Genomic DNA, 23794 nt, shown 5'->3' with positions numbered 1-23794 from the left:
ATTACAGCTTCGGCTGCTGCTGCCGCATTAGCTTTATCATTTTCTGGTTCAGATTCACTGATAATTGCAGCTTCACTAAGAGTTTCATCTGCAGCTTCACTTGTTTCTCTGGGTTCTTGTGAGGAGCTAGCTAATTCAGTAGCCTCATGTATTGAATTTATAGAATCCAGGGAACATTGAGAAGAGCTGTCTGAAAATTGATCAGACTCTGTAAACAAATCATTACGTGAAGTTGTATTAGATGAGATGTTAGAAAATGAAGGTTGAACTTCAGTTGTTGATCCTGTATAGTGATCAGTATTAATTAGAGGATTCTCCTCATCTTGAGGTAGCTCATGTATTTCATCTTGCTTGCTCGGGTGTAGGCCTACTAAAGAACTGTTCTATCCACTCGGGAACATCTTGTGTTGCAAGCACCCTTTTATATCGGTCTAACTTCTCTTGAATGATACATTCATATTCATCAAGATCAGATTCTGTCAGACGTAATTTGTCTGAGTCAGTATTACTGACATGGAGTAAGTTCCTATAAGACTCGATTACAACCTTTATGTGGTCATATTTTTGGTTAGCTACCCTTGTGGAACTTACTAGCTTGAAGACGTCAACTGGGTTAGTTTCTATACAGTTGTCACATTTGACAAGTAGTTTTGATAGGTGAACTTGAAGACTTCTCAAGAATCTTGCAATCCTTTCTGGAGTAGCCATTCTTGTGGTAAATTTGAGCCTTATAGGGCTTATATAGCTACTTGTACAGCTATGGTGTCTGCTCCTTTATGTAGAGCAGGTATAATTATTGACAGCCTGATATTTTCTTGAGGCTGATTGTAATTTATCTCATTTAGAGGTTAGCTACCTACCTAATAATAAGCATCTAAGATTTGAGTGGTACCTTGGTCTCACTACAGGTATTCCTTAGCTTAGCTCTTCAAAATCAGCCTTGGATGAGTAGTGAACTTACAGTAACACTCAAAGATGTACATAGAAATAATATGGATATACTCTAATCAAAGTTATCTTAAGGTTTAATCCCACCCTTGATAGGGTCAGCACAAGAATGAATAATACATATACCACTAACTAGCTCAAGCCTAGTCGTGAGAATTTCTACCTAAGAAACTACAAATTTATTTAGTCTGTGTTTGTGCCAAATTCAGCACAATCACAGCCTAAATTCCTACCTAATAAAGGTTGGCAAAGATTATATTGTGGTGCAGTAATATGTAAATAGTTGTGCTGTATTTTTTTTTTATTTATATAGTTTATAATATATACACTGGTAGAAATTATGTGTATAAGAAATTAAATGAACACAAGAAAATTAATTGTGTTTGGCAAGTATTCTACTGCCGTAAATAATGTCTAACTCCTGAATGTACTCCTAATTGTGGAATAAAATGTTATCAGGGTTAGTAATGATTAATTAGTATGGGATCAGCAGTTTGCATTAATGTGCTAAATCCTAAAATGTTAATGATCCACTGACTTGAGTGAATCAGTAATTATGGATTGAATTTAGGCTATAATGGACAGTCTGTTGACAGCCATACATTGAAATATTTGTATAGCCCAAATAGTTAACACATAATTGGTGTTAGTGAGGAATTAATATACAAGTTATGAGCTGTTGCTCCTGGTGACCTAAAGATTCTTACTTCAGTATGAAGTGTAGGCCTAAGTGTTGTGGGCAATTAACTGTGTCCCACGAGTGCTACCTTATACATGAAGTGTAAGTAGCAATGACTTGGTGTGACTTAGGCTAACCTATGTGTTACGCTGCTGGTAGACACAATTAATTAAAATGGTTAGTCTAGACTACTTCACACGGTGATTAGTTATTACTAATTAGTATATTTATATTTTATGTTTATCCTGTTCGATAAGGACCATAATTTGGGATATTTGGGGCTTGACTCCATTTATTTAATTATTAAAGTAATGAAATCAATTACGAAGGACCACCCGCTTTTAAGAAAAGAGGGAAACTAATAAAAAGTGATCATTAGAAACTCCAGGAAAAACCAGTGTCTATGGCTAAATATTAGGAAGTATAATCACTTAAATAATTAATGGGCTGGATAGATAATTAACTTTAATCAAAGCCTCAAACACCTACATTGGGGGGTTATTGCTAGAACTTCATATACGTCTAGGAACTAGTGTGGTTCGTGCACCAGTTCATTGTGTAATAACTAATCTTATGACCAAATTAGAGAAATCTATAGAAGATTATCACCAGTAATTATAAAGATCATTAGCATCAGAAATTAATCATTCTAATAAACACGGATTATCTCCAGTGTACATGATCAGTATCCAATTAGATAATATGGTATAGAAATAATGAATTTTAGAGTAAATAAGGGAGTACAAAAAGTCTTAGCTTTAAGACGATTTCAATGACATCATTCTCGGGATCCGGAATTCCTCGTAGAAACACTTGGAGGTGAATAACACGGAGTAAGGTAACAGCTCGTTGACTCCTCACATGCGAGCTGTAATTTAAGGGATATTACGTAGCATTTAACTAGGCTACTGAAATATCTATATTCATGAAAATGGAAAACAAATTTGTTATGGTACTATCATTGGATTTGTTAAGGTCGCACGATCTAACGACAAGCTGCCCCAACATATACAATCTCTAATGATACATCAAAAGGGAATTATATACTTAGCTAAGGGTACAGATTATGTTGAAGCTTGCCGATACCGCGTCCCAAGCTCAAACTCCCGCAATGTCGTACACGTGGTTGATAGCTTGGCTTGAATGTCGACGTGTTATTAGTTGGCCGGTCTCTGTAGATCACGTAGAACAATATTAACTAGTTCTATGTTGAGTACCAGGGTAATTCTTGCTGATAATCTCAACGTCACGTGTCTCAGACTCTGACACCACGACCTTGTTGGTCAATTCCGCAACACGAGACTTCCACGCCACTCACCCTGGCGTCTCGTCCACAACAATGGCTTCTCCTCCCTCTCCCACTAGCGTCCCGCATTCGCCACAGAAATTATTTATCACGAATAATATTATTTCGCGCAATTGTGTCTGAAATGCTTTAATAAAGACTGGGTTGTAATTCTAGGGAGTTAAATATTATTACTTTCTCGTCTTACGGTAGTAAACAAGAAATGGAGAAGATTTTAGTTTTCTCCATGGCATCCACGCGTGACGATAAAATTATTACTTGATAACAATTGTAACTAAAAACTCTCGATTTGGAATTATTTGGGAGTTATGTTATCCGTAAATAATTATCACACGGAATACTGATGATTTTAGAGAATCACATTCAATTCTCTAACACACTGGATATAAATGTGTTTAACTAGGTATAATCTGACGCAATACTGGGCTTGGTTTCGTAAGAATTCCAGCATCCTTATACAGATATAATAGTTAGTTCATGTGAACATCACTGTCAGTAAATTTTAGTAACTACAGTAATTAGTATATTTTAATACTAGTTTATAATAATACAATAGTATTGTATTAGTGTTGGAAATTTCCAACACACCATGCACTGCATGAGAAATCACACAGCAGACAGCAGACAGCAGACGATGCTACGATTACGACGTTACCTCCCTCACCAAACCAGCTTCTCTCAACATACTCCTGTTGCTGTTATTACACTATACACACACACTATATATACCCATGTACATATGTGTTCCCCATAGCGAACCACTAAGCTAGTATGGTGATCAAAACAAGAGTGGCTACCACACACAGTGAGGCTACCTCAATTCTCTCCCTCCCTCCCTCACCAAAATTCCTACTTCCACAATACTACTCACAATGCTAATTATAACCACAATCCTGCTATTATCACAATCCTGATCACTAATTCCTGTAAATGAATAATTTACCACAAGTTTATTTTGAAGAGGAACCTAAGAAGTCGTTTGAAGATTCTTAGATGGACGAAATAATGCTGTGGCTAGTGCTGTGAACATCGTGAACGGCATTTAATCACTGATATATGAACATTGTACCCAGTCATTATCACATTCAGGCTCTTCTATAATACTATCATGGCTAAATAATATATATATATATATATATATATATATATATATATATATATATATATATATATATATATATATATATATATTGACATTATTAGGCTATGCTGTAGTCACATGCTGAACAGCAGTGCTGTGTGCTCATGCTGCGAGCACCAGCCTTGGTTGCTCACTCACTACTGAGATTCTCACACCCGGGAATGTGGACCACTATTATTTGTAAAGAGGGCATCTGTTTACAAGAGCCCTGAGGAAGCTGATGTGAACCCCATGTAGCAGCGGGACTTTTTAATGTTACGTGAAAAATACAAATACCCAGAGGTGCGTAGCATACCCTAGACGTGGGCCTGCAGGCGCATTGCGCAGTTAAAGGGTTAATTGGTGTTTGTTCTTTTCCTAATCTGTACACCATTTCAGTTTCTGTATGGTGTGATTTTTCAGGCATAGAAGTTTCAAGATCTAGTACTCTTGTTTGAATGCAAGCTCCTTGATTGATTAGTTCCAGCTGTGCAGTAGGTAATGTATCTGTAGTAATTGTTTTTTCTACTAAGGCATTGACATTACTCCATACCTTACAGACTTGTACAGCCTTTGAAGAATTATCTTCCTTTGTCTTTGCCTGAAATGCAGTTTGATTATTGATTCTATTAGCACTGTCTCTATAAACTGTGCATTGATAGATATGTACTTCCTGACAGAATGAACATCTAGGGGCATTTGTACCTCCTTTTGTCTTATCTGCCTTGTGAGCTTGATTTCCTACAGTTCTGTTAACTGTGGGTGATATTGCATATGAGTCAACATTATTCTGTTTCCACTTTGCAGAAGATGAGTTTTGTTGCCTTAATTTCTGATTGCCAGTATGGACATTTTTGTTTTTGTCCGTGGATTCACTTTTAGTGATTTTATCTTGTGATATGATATTGTTACAAGTATGTAATACTTGTAGATATATAATTACATGCAAGTAGGTCATTCAAGCATGTAACACTTGTATTCCTCTAAGGATTTTCATAAAGGATGAATTGAAGTTGTAATAATGTATATTTATATTATTCATAATGTGATGAAGCATTTTGCTTTTTTTCTCAGCTTTGCCTTTTCTATTTAGCATGTCTCTTTGAGATGCTTGATTCCCTTCAGATTTTCTGAGGATGCTTTCACTCCAGTGAATGCATGAGATTAGGTGATCAAGATTATATTCTTGGATTAAGGTAGTTATCTTAGAAGAATTATGATATTTAGATTGACATTGTCAATGGGCTGTTAGCCTTAAGATTGTAGATTAGTGATGATGGGCTGTTTAGCCCATCATCACAATGTAGATGCAGACTGTAGATGCAAGATTAAGATTGGTCTTAATCTCTAATGGTAGATTATCGTAGCCAAGTGATGATGACATTTGTCCACCACCTGATTTAAGTGTCCTGTAGGGTGTAGATTAGGATTAATGATTTGTTGTGTAGTTAAGTGATGACTTTGTCATTCAACTGATTTAAGTGGCCTGTAGGCCATCAAGTTTCTTGATTAGTATTCACTGTAGTTATCATGTAACAATTGAATGGCTTGGCCATAATCATGTTAATGACAAGTTACAATGATCTGCCAGGCTTATCTTTTAAATCGGCTTTGTAGATAATGAAATTTAGTAGCCTTGTTGAGAGAAGCCTTAGAATGTAAAATTAAATCAAAGGCTCTCCAGAAGGCATCCGAATTGTCTTCAGCGTTGCCATGTGGGGGTAGTTGAGGTACCAAACTGAGTGGCTGTGCTCACATTTGGTTGGGCTACTGCTAGTAATGCAAGTGTGATTAAAGGACCTAGTTGATCCTGGATTTTATTTTCATAAATTGCTGTTTCAGCACTGATATCCTGAAGTTCCTTTTGGGTTAAATCAGCATTAGCTCTTTGCTAAATAAGTCTCAGAAAGGTGTTTGATTTGATCAAATTTATCAACTGTAGCCTTGACTCTGTTATTCAAGGTGATTAAATCAATAGATACTTGATTAGCTAACTCTTGACATCTGTCAACCGGTTGAGTCAAGTGATTTTGTAGACACTTAAGTGTCCTTTTCTTTCCTGTTTCTGCAGCAGGTGAAGAATTAGAAGTTATCTGGAGTTTCAAAGTTTCAGAGATATTTTCTTTTTTTGATAAAAATATGTATAATGTTAATGTATTTTGATAAATGAGCTATCCTGTCTACTTAGGTAATGATTCCAAAGATCGTCCTTCCTTTCCTCCCTGGAATCTGGTGCAGCAGGGAGCCCAATTATTAAAAGTGTAAAAACTTTGTTATTTTCATCCGAATGCACCAAATCGGTAAATTCTGTAATAATGTTTAAAAACAGTAAATGGCACTATTTTTGGAAAATATTACAAGATATCGTACTCTAGTAGGAGTTTGATAAAATACTGTAGAATTGCCTACTGCTTTTACCTGAAATAGGGTTTGATACAGCTGATCATGGATATGTTGTAATGAAATACTCTTATTTTTAAGAAAAACTTTTTTAAAGAGTATTTAGTAATGAGAAGCTTTGAAAATCAATTGATTAACCCTTGTGTTGTTCAGGGCTAATTAGCATTTGTCACCCACAGGCGCATACCAAAAAAAAAATTCTTCTAAACCTGTTAAGTTGTGTTCTCTGATCATGGGAAAAATAATAAAAAGTAATAAAAAAAAATCATAAGTGGCATATATTGCCCGCTATAGGGTGGGGAAGTCTGGCAAAAAACAGGCGCTGACTCAGCATGCGTCCCAGACGGTCTGTTGCTCGCCAGCTGTCAGGCAGGAGTGGCCACAGAGATAATTATTTCAATGTCTCAGATTGATTTTTGTAGTTTTTTTGCTGTAATATTATTCAATAGTGTTTAGTGTGATACATTTATATAATAAAATGAGTGAATCATCGCTGTACTCAAAAATATGGTGTGCATATTGTTGATTCAATTATTATGTTCATCAAGCAGTGAACAAATACTTTGTCGGTTATTATACTATATACACAGGTTATATATATAAGTATCTGCATGTTTTGTTCACAATAACGAATCACTAAGTTGGTATCATGAGTCAAAAAGCAACGAGGAGTGACCGCCACACACCAGCCAGCCACTCACTCCCTCAACACCTCACTCTCCCACATTCTCCTCCCACCGTACTGTTTTTGCTTTTATTCACTGTATACAGACGTAATATATAAGTATCTACATTCGTGTTCACCATAACGAACCACTAAGTTGGCATGCTGAGTAGCAGTGGCAACCTGCCACTGGCTGCTCTTCCTCCCTCCCTCAACTCACCTGACTCACCCACATTCTCCTCCCACAGTACTGTTTTTGCTTTTATTCACTACATACAAACGTTATATATTAGTATCTACATGTTTTGTTTACCACAACTGTGCAACTAATTTGATATAATTAGTTCAGGCACTAAGAGACGTCGCTACACACAGTCAGGTGGCGGTTGCTTCCCTCACACATTCAAGGTCAGACACACTAAAATTTAACCCTCAACAATACTGTTTGTGGTGTTATTACCCTATATACAGACGTTATATATAAGTATCTACATGTTTTGTTCACCATAACTGTTCAACTAAGCTGGTATAATTCCTAAATAACATAGTGGCTACCCCTACCAACATGACAAATAATGCAGATGTTGTCACACCCATCACCAAAATGGCTTCTCTCCCACACTCCTTTTGCTGTTATTACACTGTATATACACGTTATAGATACGTATCTACATTCGTGTTCACCATGACGAATCACTAAGTTGGTATGCTAAGTGGCAGTGGCAGCCAGTGGCAGGCCCCCACTTGCTGTCACTCCCTCCCTCCTTCACCTCACCTGACTCGCCACCATTCTCCTCCCACCATACTGTTTTTTCTTTTATATACAGACGTTATACATAAGTATCTGCATGTTTTGTTTACCATAGCGAACAACTAAGCTGGTATAGTGAGTCCAGATAGTAAAAGGTGGTCACACAGAGTCAGCAGACAATGCTACCTCTCTCCCCACCAAGATTACTCATTACTCCTCCCACTACAGCGCTGATTATCACAATAATCCTGCTATTATCAGAATCCTGGTCATTTTTATCACAGTCAGGGGTCTTCTCTAACAATATCATCGCTAAATAATAGCATGAACATGTATATTATGGCATTTTTAGGCAATGCTGTAGTCACAAGCTGAACAGCAGTGCTGTTAGCTCATGCTGCGTGCATCAGGCTTGGTAGCTCACTCAATACTGAGGCCCCTCACACCCGGGAATTTGGCCCACGATTTTTTTAATCAATGACGTCTGTTTACAAGAGCCCTGATGAAGATGTGATGAACCCCATGTATCCGCAGGCCGTTTAAATTTAGCGTAGTACTCCAATACATACTCCAATACTCCCAACCCATATGATGTGATGCGCAATTTATAGCAAGTCACTCAACCCATCATATTATGTGTTGTGCAGCTTAAGGGTTAAAGACAATGCTGGATAATACACTTAAATGTGTGTATATATATATATGTTACCACAGGTGAGGTATAATGGTATATATGAGATAAGATGCAGTTGTGTCTGTGACAACTGATAAAATTAAGTACTGTGGTTTTTGACACAGAACTGTTAGTAGTATGCTATGAATGCTTACTAGGTAATGGATATGATAGCTTAAGCCAACGTAAACAATTTGCTCACATAGATTGTGAAGATATGTTTGACATGTTTGGCATAGATATGTTTGCTTATACAAAAAAGCCGAATTTCCAGGAACACATTCTATATATATATATATATATATATATATATATATATATATATATATATATATATATATATATACATATATATATATAGATATATATATATATATATATATATATATATATATATATGTGTATATATCTTTTTTATACATTCTTTTTTATATATATCTAAATATATAAAAAAAAGTTTCAAAAATTGTTGGCATTCTTTTTAAGATCAAATACTATGTACCTCACCCTGCCCTGGTGACACTCTATTACTATCTCATCTACCCTTATCTCAACCATTATCTCGCCGAAACTGTCCTGACTGTGGGAGCCGTCTATAGAATTCCTAACAATGATATGTCCGAATTCAACTCTAACCTTAGAAATCTAATACTAGAAAACAGACTTAACAAAAACCATCTAATTATCGCAGGAGACTTTAACATTGACCTCTGCAAGCCTGATAACCCTCCTGCTGGTAGTTTCCTCATCTGTATGAATTCCTGCTTCCTCATACCCTCAATCACTAGACCTACTAGAATCACTGATAGTACTGCCTCTGCTCTTGACCACATCTGGACTAACATAACCTCTCTACTTACTTCAGGGACAATCATTGATAGGACCACTGACCATTACCCCTCATTTCTCCTAACTAACATTAATAAACCACCTCTAGATACAAGGAAGATAAGCTTTAGACTGCACAATGAAACTTCTATAAGAAACTTTATTGCTGCTGCTGCTGCTAATATCAACTGGGAGTCTGAATTAGGTGACATATGCCCGAAACGCTTTGCGTAATAGTGGCTTTAGGCATTGTATGTACTAGCTATACCTATAAGTTAAACAATCCTTGTAAATATTTATTGTATGTATGTACCTTACCTAAATAAAATTGTATTGTTGTATTGTATTGTATTGTACATAGTGAACATCAACCTAGCAGTGCAAACATTTCTTCAGAAAACTCTGAACCTTTATAACTCCCACTGTCCAATACTAACGAAACAAGTTACAAATAAAAGAAAACACTCCATGGCTTACAAAGGGTATACTTAAATCTATTAATAAAAAACATGACTTCGAAAAGAAGTATAGGTTAGGAGTCGTCTCCAAAGAATTTTGATAGAATTACTCATCCATGCTGTCTAAAATAATTAGAAGAGCCAAAATAAAATACTACGAAAATAAATTTACCCAAATTAAGGGCAACGTTAAGAAAACATGGAGCACTATCTCCCAAATATTAGGATCAAAAAAGATTTTGAATAAAAAACCAGTTCTCCTATCCAAGGACGATGGTGTGCTTTCGGCCTCATGCACTGCTATTGAATTCAATAGATTCTTTTCATCCATTGGGACATCCCTTCCTCAGGATATTCCATCCTCACTCACTAATATTACAGACTACCTTACAGGTAGCTATCTAGAGACTCTGTACCTAGCTTCCACTAATTCTTCTGATTCCAGACCCTCTTGCTCTAAATGTCACAGTGAATACTGAAGTAAATAAAGTCCATCTTTGGCTAATTGCTAACAAACTCACCCTTAGCATTGACAAAATTTTCTATATTTTGTTTGGTAATAAATCCTCAAATGATATTAATCTCAGAATAAACAATATTCAGATCAGAAGTAAAGTTGATGGTAAATACCTTGGTGTCCTCATCGATAACAAGCTGAATTTCCAGGGACACATTCTAAATATAGCAAAAAAAAGTTTCTAAAACTGTTGGCATTGTTTCTAAGATCAGATATTATGTACCTCGCCCTGCCTTGGTGACACTGTATTACTCCCTCATCTATCCTTATTCCAACTACAGTATTTGTGCTTGGGGTTCTACTACCCAAAATCATTTACGTCCTCTAATTATCCAACACAGAGCTTCTATTAGAACAATAACTACCTCTGGCCCCAGAGAGCACTTGGTACCCATACTCAAATCTCTGAATATGTTAGATATTAGATCACTGCACATCCTCTCATGTGTTCTCCATATATTTAAATCACTGAATTGTAATGTTAATCCTGACCTTAAAAGCTTCCTAGAAAGTTGTAACAGATCCCATGGGCACCACACGAGAAACAAATACCTATTTGATATTCCAAGAGTACGACTGAATCAAACTAGAAATGATCTACAAATCAAGGGACCCAGAATGTGGAATGACCTTCCCAATCATGTGAAAGGCTGAACCTCTCTCAACCAGTTTAAGATCAAAATAAAGTACTACCTAATTAACTCCATGTAACCTACCTTACCCTTAAATGTCAACCCGTGTCTTACTACTTTAAACAATGTCTTACTATTTTAAACAATGTCTTACTATTTTTAAACAATGCTGTTTATTGACCAAATTGTATATTTACTATTTTCTGCCATGTTCCTCCCTTTTTTATTCTTTATTTTTTCTACACTATATATACTTAATGTCAACTAATATTAAGTTTTAGTCTAATTGTCGTCCCCCCCCCCCCCGACACCTTGCCCGAAACGCTACGCGTAATAGTGGCTTTAGGTATTTTATGTACCAGCTTTTTCTTTCAATCCAACATTATGTTTGTAACTCATCTGAAATGTATGTACCTGTCCTAAATAAAGAATCTGAATCTGAATCTATAGTATTTGTGCTTGGGGTTCTACTACACAAAATCATTTACATCCTCTAATTACTCAACACAAAGCTGCTATTAGGACAATATCTAACTCTGACCCCAGACATCACTTGGTACCCTTACTCAAATCTCTGAATATGTTAGATATTCAGATATGTTAGAATCTCTGAACACACACACACACACACACACACACACACACATATATATATATATATATATATATATATATATATATATATATATATATATATATATATATATATATATATATATATATATATATATATATATTATATATATATTATATATATATATATAGTCATATATATATGTATATATATATATATATATATATATATATATATATATATATATATATATATATATATGTATATATATATATATGTATATTTTGGTAGCAGTCTTTCCTGTAGACATATTTTATTAAATATGACCGAAAAAGTAAGATTAATAATTCTAACACGAATTTTCTCAATCTTTCGTACATTATGCTTCACTGTTGGAGGTAAATCAAAAATCACTTCTCCAAAATTCATTTTTATTTCTAGTCTGACGCGACACGGGCGCGTTTCGTAAAACTTATTACATTTTCAAAGACTTCACAAATACACAACTGATTAGAACTTGCGTTTCCCTGATTTTATATCTACATTTGAGTGAGGTGGGAAGGGTGATGTGGCATTACATTTGAGTGAGGTGGGAAGGATGATGTGGCATTAGAGAATATTAATAGGGTATTAAAAGTATCAACACAAGACAGAACACGAAACAATGGATATTGAATAGAAGTGTTTGTAGAAAGCCTATTGGTCCATATTTCTTGATGCTTCTATATTGGAGCGGAGTCTTTTCTAATCAGTTGTGTATTTGTGAAGTCTTTGAAAATGTAATAAGTTTTACGAAACGCGCCCGTGTCGCGTCAGACTAGAAATAAAAATGAATTTTGGAGAAGTGATTTTTGATTTACCTCCAACAGTGAAGCATAATGTACGAAAGATTGAGAAAATTCGTGTTAGAATTATTAATCTTACTTTTTCGGTCATATTTAATAAAATATATATATGTATATATATATGTAATATATATATATATATATATATATATATATATATATATATATATATATATATATATATATATATATATATATATATATATATATATATATTAGTATATTTTGGGAGCAGTCTTTCCTGTAGACATATATTATTAAATATGACCGAAAAAGTAAGATTAATAATTCTAACACGAATTTTCTCAATCTTTCGTACATTTCTTTTCACTGTTGGAGGTAAATCAAAAATCAATTCTCCAAAATTCATTTTTATTTCTAGTCTGACGCGACACGAGTGCGTTTCGTAAAACTTATTACATTTTCAAAGACTTTAGTTTACAAATACACAACTGAATAGAACTTACGCATCTCCGATTTTATATCTACATTTTAGTGAGGTGGATGGGGTGAGGTGGCATTAATAGGGTATTAATTTCATCAACACAAGACAGAACAAGAGGTGGCATTAATAGGGTATTAATTTCATCAACACAAGACAGAACACGAAACAATGGGTATTGAATAGAAGTGATTGTAGAAAGCCTATTGGTCCGTATTTGTTGATGCTTCTATATTGGAGCGGAGTCTTGAGGTGGGTAGAATATAGTTGTGCATTAATTGGCTGTTGATTGCTGGTGTTGACTTCTCGACGTGTAGTGCCTCGCAAACGTCAAGCCGCCTGCTATCGCTGTATCTATCGATGATTTCTGTGTTGTTTACTAGGATTTCTCTGGCGATGGTTTGGTTGTGGGAAGAGATTATATGTTCCTTAATGGAGCCCTGTTGCTTATGCATCGTTAAACGCCTGGAAAGGGATGTTGTTGTATTGCCTATATACTGGGTTTTTTGGAGCTTACAGTCCCCAAGAGGGCATTTGAAGGCATAGACGACGTTGGTCTCTTTTAAAGCGTTCTGTTTTGTGTCTGGAGAGTTTCTCATGAGTAGGCTGGCCGTTTTTCTGGTTTTATAGTAAATCGTCAGTTGTATCCTCTGATTTTTGTCTGTAGGGATACCGTTTCTATTAACAATATCTTTCAGGACCCTTTCCTCCGTTTTATGAGCTGTGGAAAAGAAGTTCCTGTAAAATAGTCTAATAGGGGGTATAGGTGTTGTGTTGGTTGTCTCTTCAGAGGTTGCATGGCGTTTCACTTTCCTTCTTATGATGTCTTCGACGAAACCATTGGAGAAGCCGTTGTTGACTAGGACCTGCCTTACCCAACAGGGTTCGTCGTCGACTTGCTTCCATTCTGAGCTGTGGCTGAGAGCATGGTCGACATATGCGTTAACAACACTCCTCTTGTACCTATCTGGGCAGTATATATATATATATATATATATATATATATATATATATATATATATATATATATATATATATATATATATATATATATATTTATATATTTATATATACCCCTTTTCCACCTGGGTCACCAGGCGGCTTTACAGGGTTAAAACCTCACCACATCAAGCAAATGTTAAATCCTGCGGTTGGTGATGCTGCACAAGATCTTCTTCTGGAACTCACAAGGTTCGTCAACATGTGCCTGCCTATATATATATATATATATATGTATATATATATATATATATATATATATATATATTTATATATATATATATATATATATATTTATATATATATATATATATATATATATATATATATTTATATATATATATATATATATATATATATATATATATATATATATATATATATATATATATATAAAACACTTAACTGTAATGTTAATCCTGACCTTAAAAGCTTCCTTGAAGGTTGTAACAGATCCCATGAGCACCACACCAGAAACTAATACCTATTTGATATTCCAAGAGTACGACTGAATCAAACTAGAAATGCTTTGCAAATCAAGGGACCCAGAATGTGGAATGACCTTCCCAATCATGTTAAAGACTGTTCCTCTCCAACCAGTTTAAGATAAAAACTAAGTACTACCTAATTAACTCCATGTAACCTACCTCACCCCCTAAATGTCAACCCATGTCTACTTTTTTAAACAATGCTGTGTGTTGTCCAAATTGTATATTTGCTATTTTTTCTGCCATGTTCCTCCCGTTTTTTTTCTCAACACAATTTATTCTCTAATCACAAATAGTATTAAGGTTTAGTCTTAGTGTTTTTCCTGCCTAAAACGCTTTGCGTAATAGTAGCTTTAGGTATTGTATGTACTAGCTCTATCTATAAATCCATCAACGTTTTGTATCTCACCTTGTATGTAATTACTTTACCTGAATAAATATATGTATTTGTTGTTGTTGTAGATATATAGATATGCTAGATATTGGCTGCAAGGCTAAATCAGGCTGGACTATGTATAATTTAATCCAATGTAAAATCAAGAATTTTCTTATGTATTTTGCTATTGAAATATCCAGTTCGAAGGATCATGAATGTGGGAAAATTGTTGGGATTGATTTAAAATAAATAAATACATAAATAAATAAATGCATAAATAAATAAATAAATAAATAAATAAATAAATAAATAAATAAATAAATAAATAAATAAATGTTTATTTAGGTAAGGTACATATATACAAGAGATTTTACAAAGTTTGTTGGATTAATAGATAGAGCTAGTACATACAATGCCTAAAGCCACTATTACGCAAAACGTTTCGGGCAGGAAAAACATTAATGACTAAAGCTTAATACTAATGGGTATAAAGAATAAAATGTGTTGAGAACAAATAAAAATAGAGGTAAAAGAGGGGGTAACATGGCTGAAAAAGCAGCACAAATACAATTACAAATTATTACAGACAATTACATTCAAACAGCATTGTTAAAAAAAAAAAATAGACATGGTTTGACAACAGAGGGGTAAGGTAGGTTACAGGGAATTTATTAGGTAGTGCTTCGTTTTTATCTTAAACTGGTTGAGAGAGGTACAGTCTTTAACATGGTTGGGAAGGTCATTCCACGTTCTGGGTCCCTTGATTTGTAGAGCATTTCTAGTTTGATTAAGTCGTACTCTTGGAATATCAAAACTGAATTTATTTCTGGTGTGGTGCTCATGGGTTCTGTTACAACCTTCAATGAAGCTTTTGAGGTCAGGATTGGCATTACAGTTCAGCGTTTTATATATGTATAATACACATGAGAGAATGTGCAGTGACTTAACATCTAACATATTCAGAGATTTGAGTAGGGTTACCGAGTGATGTCTGGGGCTTGAGTTGGATATTGTCCTAATAGCAGCTTTGTGTTGAGTAATTAGAGGACGTAAATGATTTTGGGTAGTAGAACCCCAAGCACAAATACCATAGTTGAGATATGGATAGATGAGGGAGTAATAGAGAGTCACCAGGGCAGGGTGGGGTACATAATATCTGATCTTAGAAAGAATGCCAACAGTTTTTGAAACTTTTTTTGATATATTTAGAATGTGTCTGGAAATGTGTCTTTTGATATATTTAGAATGTCCCTGGAAATTCCGCTTGTGGTCAATGAGAACGCCAAGGAACTTGCCATCTAATTTGTTACAAATTTGGGTATTGTTTATTTTGAGATTTATTTGATTAGAGGATTTATTGCCAAACAGAATATAGAAAGTTTTGTCAATGTTAAGGGTGAGTTTGTTGGCAGTTAGCCAAAGATGAACTTTATTTAGCTCAGTATTTACTGTGGCATTTAGAGCAAGAGGGTCAGGACTGGAGTAAATGAAGGTTGTGTCGTCAGCAAATAGAATTGGTTTGAGGTGTTGGGAGGCATTTGGAAGGTCATTAATGTAGATGCGAAAGAGGAGAGGGCCAAGTATGCTGCCCTGAGGAACACCAATGTTGATGGGTAGGGTAGGAGAAATTGAATTATTCACAGAAACATACTGGAGCCTGTCAGTAAGGTAAGATTTGAGGTATTGCAGGGAGTGTCCTCTGACTCCATAATGATGTAATTTAAGAAGAAGGTTTTAGTGGTTGACAGTGTCAAAAGCCTTACGCAGGTCCACAAATAACCCAACAGGGAACTCCTTTTTATCAAGAGCTGCGTGAATCAAGTTAATCATACTAATAAGTGCATCGTTAGTGCTTTTTTGGGTCTGAAGCCATATTGACAAGAGGTAAGTATATTGTGTTTGGCTAGAAAACAGTAAAGCTGCTTGTAGATTAGTTTTTCAAATATTTTTGACAAGTTAGGCTGGACTGATATAGGTCTGTAGTTGTTAACATCTATGAGATCACCACATTTGTGGACAGGGGTTACTCTTGCTTTTTTTAGAATGTCTGGAAAGGTTTGGAGTTCAAGTGACTTGTTGAAGAGCAATGCAATAACAGGGGCTAAAGATCTGGAAGCCTTTTTGTAAATTAAAGTTGGTATCTCCTCGAGGGCACTAGACTTGGTTTTAAGGGAAAGGATTATCTCATTGACATCAGTGGAATTAGTAGGCTTTAGGTACAGAGACTGTGGATAGTTACCTGTAAGATAGTCCTTAACATCAGTACTGGAAGATGAAATATCATTTGCAATGGATGACCCAATGGAAGAGAAGAACCTATTGAACTCAATAGCAGAATCAGAGGCTGAAAGCTGACCAACGTTATTGGACAGGAGTGTTGGTTTGTTATTTAAAATCTTCTTTGATCCCAATATTTGTGAAATTGTGCTCCAAGTTTTTTTAATGTTGCTCTTTATTTGGGTAAATTTATCTTCATAGTATTTAGTTTTGGCTCGTTGTTACGGCCCTCTGGGGTCGCAACTGGGTTCTTTCTCTGATGTTAGTAGAGTTAGGGTATCCGGCCCCAAGCTAGTAGTGGCTTTCAAGGGGTGTGCTCCGTAACGCAAGTAAATTAAAGGGGAAGGGATAAAACTGCACTTAAACTTAAATATATAATTATTCCATCACCAATAAATAATTATATAAACCGTCACAAGGGGGGTTGCTATTACTACACTTATTTACAATAACTTCTTCTTCGAAGACACAGGATGCTCCAAGGTGATCAACGATGCTTTAGCCCGTGATCATCTTCTCGTGGCCTCTCGACGAATCCTTAGAGTCTCCTAGCGAGTCTACCCCGGCCACATGCCGGCCAAATCACAGTTCCACTGGGGGCACCGTCGTGGAGGCCTTCAACCACAAATCCAGCCTGTAGCTGGCAGGTTCCAATCAGCTACGCTGCGTAGGCCACTCCACGACCAATACTAGGGTTGCGAGCCCTAGGCAGGAGCCTCGTGTGATTCCACAGATCACTCTACTCACCACAACACCCCAGTGGCTAGTCTTCTCCACCAGTCAGCCCCGGGTACGACAATTCCTGGTTTTGCCACCTCACAGGCAGGCTAACACAGTAGTGTTCATCCGGGGGGTGACTCACAGCTTCGGCAGCAAATGCGTGGAGATTCTACGGCTGCCTTAGGTAGACTGATCCACCGTCCGATTCAGCAGTCCCAGGTCGACTCTGTAATCAGACACGTCATCAGTACTGGTTACACTCTAGGGCACCTCACTTACAGGCTTAGACACAAACGCCCACCTATCCACTCCATAGATGGCGTTGCTGTCTAAGCGTCACCTCACCAGAGGTCAGCAGCGGCTACTTTACGAGCTAATCAGGACGGGAAACCAGCCCTTGTGGCCGGTATATCTCGTCCTCACTAGATGGCGTCGTCCATTTGGAGGGGGTTTCGGGAGCTGACTCACAGATGGCGTGGTCGTCACTGCTCCGGGTTCGGACGCTGGGCTCGGGTCCGTAACACTCGTCTAATTATTTTAGATACCAATAACAAGTAATTCTTTGAGAATTCTTTGGAGACGGTTCCTAACCTATACTTCTTCTCAAGGTCATGTTTTTTATTAATGGATTTAAGTATTCCCTTTGTAAGCCAAGGATTGTTAAGCCTTTTGTATGTGACTTGTTTTGTAAGCATAGAACAGTGGGTGTTATAAAGGCTAAGAGTTGTTTGAGGAAAAGATTGTACTGCTAGGTTGATGTCCCCTATGTTACCTAACTCGGACTCCCAGTTGACATTATCAGCAGCAGTTATAAAATTGTTTATAGCAGTTTCATTGTGCAGCCTAAAGCTTAACTCCCTTGACTCAAGAGGTGGTTTGTTAATGTTAGTTAATTTATAAGAACTACTAGGGACTTGTACTGTACTATATTACAAATTACTGTATTCAAAATTAATTCAGTTAAAGTCCCTAGCTAGCATTGTAAATCCTAGCGCCTCTTTCTTAATGACAGACTGGGCTGTAAGGGGCAGGTGAGGTCCCTAGGGCTGAATGGAGAAGTTGACTGAAGATCCACAATCCACCTGTAGCCAATTCGACAAGTCAGCTTGTATTGTTAATACAAGGTTAAGATTTAATAAACTCAGTTCTATAACTGAACACAGGTTCTGTTTAAATCAAGGATCTAAACATGTACACAGTCCAATTCAGCACCATAACTACAACAGCCAATATTTACATACTAATAAATACAACAATTTGTACTATAGAGGTATGATATATATGAATATACAATCAATTGACCTTAAATGTGGTTCAAGTACTGTTAACTAAGTACAAAAGATTATATTCAAAATGATAAACTTACATGATAAGTTAAAGATAACTAAGTAAGCAATTGTTAACTTGATGCATATGATCAATTATATACAGATATATTCAATTTATATTGAAGAGTTTCAGTTGAGCTTGACTTTCAATGACTGATGTTGTGTAGCTCATAAGTGTCAAGATACAATGACTGAGGTTGTATACCTCATGAGTGTCTAGATAAATTGAGAAAGTTCAGTTGCTGACAGATTGATTAAAACTTATTGATATATGGAACATCGTCCTGCCCTATAACGACAAACAGACTTATTGGATATATCAAAGTCATACAGGCATGCAATTGGCCAATCAACACGCAGCATTAACAATCAATATAATTATGTCTGAGTGCTGGGTGACGTCTGACAAGTTGCCAGACTGGATCTCTGTAGGGCTTAGGCACTATATTTATGTCACAGCTTTTCTGTTTAATATTCTAGTAGCGTTGCTAATTGATTATGTCCTTGATTGTGTTTACAGTAAGATAAGATAGGTGTGGTGGTATCATTCCCCCATGCTCCCTGAGCGAGGTAGCTTTCAATCAATATTGATTATTTTTACTGTCTAGACATAAGATTGAGATAAAATGAGATTATAATATAATTAGATATAAGATTTAAATATTATAAGTAGTACTTAATAGTACTATTGATTCTTATTAAGGATTTGATTTAATCCTTAATTGATGTTCCAACATCATTAAACAATCAATTGATGCTCCAACAGTTTGTTAATTAAGATATTCGTCTCGAAACTTCTAAATCCTTGAGAAATCATGCTCAAAGTCATGTAGACATCAAGGGCCCTTTGGTATACGTGATCATAGGTGGCATTGTCATGTAGAATCCAGATGTAGGATATAATGAATCTGTAGTGATTCTGATATAATTCTGATATGATTTAATATGATTTAGATATGTTATAGAAATATTACATTTCTTAGATAATAATATAGATATAGTGGATAAATTTCCCACAATGGGTTAGAACTTCAAGTGCATCGACAAAGGATAGAACTTAAAGTGCATCCACAAGGGTTTGAAAATAAAACAATACAAATTAACACAGAACAAGTAAATGATTACAAGAGTTCCTCCTAATAAATAACGGGTTGTCAGGGTGTTAATAATCTATAAACACTAGCAACAGCTTAACACATCAAAGCAATATATCTCAATATATATATTGAGATATTTTGTGTTTGAGCTTCTTGCTACACGTTGCCTGTTAAGCTAAATATAATGTTCTATATTAGTATTTTGTGTTTTTACCTATCATACAAGATATTTTTGATCAATTATTTATAGGTATAATAATAACTGTGAAGCATCTCTGAAAGGTGATATTCTTGTCTTCGCCAGATTATAGACTGTACGCATTATAGAGGGCACGTGATCGCTGCTGACTACGTGGCTCAGAAGGTCCCAGATGACCGCCGTCAACATGTCCGAGTGATAGACATTGCCGCAGGTACAGTACAATTTGTCTATAACATAAAGATCATTACTTAAATGCTAATAGAATTAATCTGAAAAAAAAATCATATTAGGAAAAGTAGGTTATAGGTCTTTGGTATACGTGAAACCCAACTATGTCCCCCTGTATCCTACAGACCATGTCCAGGTTGTGTTCAGTCTCATCCATACATTCCAGTCTAATTTGTATATATATAAATGTGTTAGTAACACTACTGACTGGTGGAATCGTTATGCATTACCAATTTATAATCTATGGAATGTGGACAAAATATGTTAAGAATAATATTGGAAAATATATAAGTGTTTGAATAATATTTATGTAGCAAATATTATGTTCCACAATACGTCATGTTTACTAACATTAAACATTATACTTAGCTTACCAGGCAACGTGCACCAAGAAGCTTTTTATTGTTGATAATAGTAATGATGTTATCTTATGACTGAATGACAGTAAATGTTTCAAACAATTTCAGTTGATCAAATAGTTGCTTCGTTCTATTTTCTGGTTTATGTTTGATTTATCTATATGTTTCAATATGCATTTATATAGATGTTTATACAAATATAAATACTATTTTATACCAGTAAATTATATTTTTAAATGTCAAATATATTACCTGGTTGATACCTGGTTGATGGGGTTCTGGGAGTTCTTCTACTCCCCAAGCCCGGCCCGAGGCCAGGCTTGACTTGTGAGAGTTTGGTCCACTAGGCTGTTGCTTGGAGCGGCCCGCAGGCCCACATACCCACCACAGCCCGGTTGGTCCGGCACTCCTTGGAGGAATAAATCTAGTTTCCTCTTGAAGATGTCCACGGATGTTCCGGCAATATTTCTTATGCTTGCTGGGAGGACGTTGAACAACCGCGGACCCCTGATGTTTATACAGTGTTCTCTGATTGTGCCTATGGCACCTCTGCTCTTCACTGGTTCTATTCTGCATTTTCTTCCATATCGTTCACTCCAGTACGTTGTTATTTTACTGTGTAGATTTGGTACTTGGCCCTCCAGTATCTTCCAGGTGTAAATTATTTGATATCTCTCTCTCGTCTTCTTTCTAGTGAGAACATTTGGAGGGCTTTGAGACGATCCCAATAATTTAGGTGCTTTATTGCGTCTATGCGTGCCGTATATGTTCTCTGTATTCCCTCTATTTCAGCAATCTCTCCTGCTCTGAAGGGGGAAGTGAGTACTGAGCAGTACTCAAGACGGGACAACACAAGTGACTTGAAGAGTACAACCATTGTGATGGATTCTCGTAATCCATCCTATCATTTTTCTGGCTGTCGCAATATTTGCTTGGTTATGCTCCTTAAACATTAGGTCGTCAGACATTAATATTCCCTAATGCTTTACATGCTGTTTTCCTACTATGGGTACATTTGATTGTGTTTTGTACTCTGTATTATGTTTAAGGTCCTCATTTTTACCGTACCTGAGTACCTGGAATTTATCACTGTTAAACATCATGTTATTTTCTGATGCCCAGTCGAAAACTTTATTAATATCAGCTTGAAGTTTTTCAATGTCTTCAGCCGAGGTAATTTTCATACTGATTTTTGTGTCATCTGCAAAGGATGATACGAAGCTGTGACTTGTATTTTTGTCTATATCTGATATGAGAATAAGGAAAAGCAGCGGTGCAACGACTGTACCCTGAGGTACAGAGCTTTTAACTGCACTTGGACTAGATTTTATATGGTTGACCGTTACTCGCTGAGTCCTGTTTGACAGAAAACCGAATATCCAGCGTCCTACTTTACCGGTTATTCCCATTGACTTCATTTTGTGTGCTATCACGCCATGGTCACATTTATCGAAAGCCTTTGCGAAGGCCGTGTATATCACATCAGCATTCTGTTTTTCTTCTAATGCCTCAGTGACTTTGTCGTAGTGCTCTAGTAGCTGTGAGAGGCACGATCTTCCCGCTCGAAATCCATGTTGGCCTGGGTTGTGAAGGTCATTGGTCTCCATGAAATTGGTGACCTGACTCCTAATCACTCTCTCAAATATTTTTATGATGTGCGATGTTAGTGCAACTTGTCTATAATTCTTAGCCAATGCTTTGCTCCCTCCTTTGTGTAGAGGGGCTATGTCTGCTACTTTAAGTGCATCTGGTATCTGCCCCGTGTCCAAGCTCTTCCTCCACACTATACTGAGTGCCTGTGCTACCGGCACTTTGCATTTCTTTATAAATATTGAATTCCATGAGTCTGGACCTGGGGCCGAGTGCATGGGCATGTTTTCAATTTCTCTTTCAAAATTTAGTGCGCTTGTGTTGATATCAGTTATATTTACAGGGGTTTGAATATCCGCATAAAGAAATTGTCTGGTTCTTCCACTTTCATGTTGTTTATTGGAGTGCTAAACATGTCCTCATACTGCTTTTTTAGGATTTCACTAATTTCTTTGTCATCCTCCGTGTATGAACCTTCACTTGTATGAATAGGTCCAATACTGGCAGTGGTTTTTGCTTTTGATTTCGCATATGAGAAGAAATATTTTGGATTTTTCTTTATTTCCTGAATTGCTTTCTGTTCTAACTGCCTTTCTTCAGTTTCATATGAGTGTTTCAATTTCCGCTCTATTTCTTCAATCTCCCTATTTAAATTATTCCTTCTTTGACGGGAAATTCGTGTCTGCATAAGCAGTTCCGTTATTTTTTTCCTGCGTTTATAGTGTCGTCTGCGTTCTCTTTCTACGTTAGATCTCTTTCTGGCTTTCCTCAAAGGAACATGTTTCAGACAGACTTGATACGCTTCTGAAGTCAGTTTTTCTATTCCTTCTGTAGGACTTGTATTACTTAGAACAGTTTCCCATGGAATGTTTGTAAGTTCCCTGTTTATTATCTCCTAGTCTATCTTTTTATTATTAAAATTGAATTTACTGAATAGCCCCTCTCGCTTTATCAACGTTTTAGGTCTATTCTGAGTATTGATGGTCGTTTGCACTTCAATGAGCTTGTGATCTGAGTATGTGGTATCTGATATCGTAATGTCTCTGATAATGTCTTCATTGTTCGTAAAGACCAGATCTAGAATATTTTCATTTATTGTTGGCTCCGATATCTGCTGATTGAGTGAAAATTTGTCACAGAATCAAAGTAGTTCTCTAATCTGTGGTTGGTTAGGTCCCGATAGATTTCAACCCGTTCTCGCAAATTTAATAAGTCAATATTGACTTATTAAATATGTGCATAGGTGACATACTTAACATAATAGTTTCCCTTGAAAAGCTTCATAGAAAACAC

General features: G+C 36.1%; 1 protein-coding gene across 2 annotated transcripts in view; it reads left to right on the top strand.

Annotated features, from left to right (window-relative positions):
- The window catches only part of LOC123756277 (methyltransferase-like protein 27), a 262560-nt gene that overhangs the window by 129684 nt on the left and 109082 nt on the right, over nt 1-23794 (top strand). For both annotated transcript variants that reach the window (XM_069305544.1, XM_069305546.1), the window contains exon 3: nt 20427-20535. In XM_069305544.1, coding sequence (XP_069161645.1) covers nt 20427-20535 — 109 coding nt within the window. The remainder of the gene's footprint in view (nt 1-20426; nt 20536-23794) is intronic.

The sequence above is a fragment of the Procambarus clarkii genome, chromosome 55 (genome assembly GCF_040958095.1).
Source record: "Procambarus clarkii isolate CNS0578487 chromosome 55, FALCON_Pclarkii_2.0, whole genome shotgun sequence".
Classification (NCBI taxonomy): Eukaryota; Metazoa; Arthropoda; class Malacostraca; order Decapoda; family Cambaridae; genus Procambarus; species Procambarus clarkii.
This window is presented reverse-complemented; position numbering and strand designations above follow the sequence as displayed.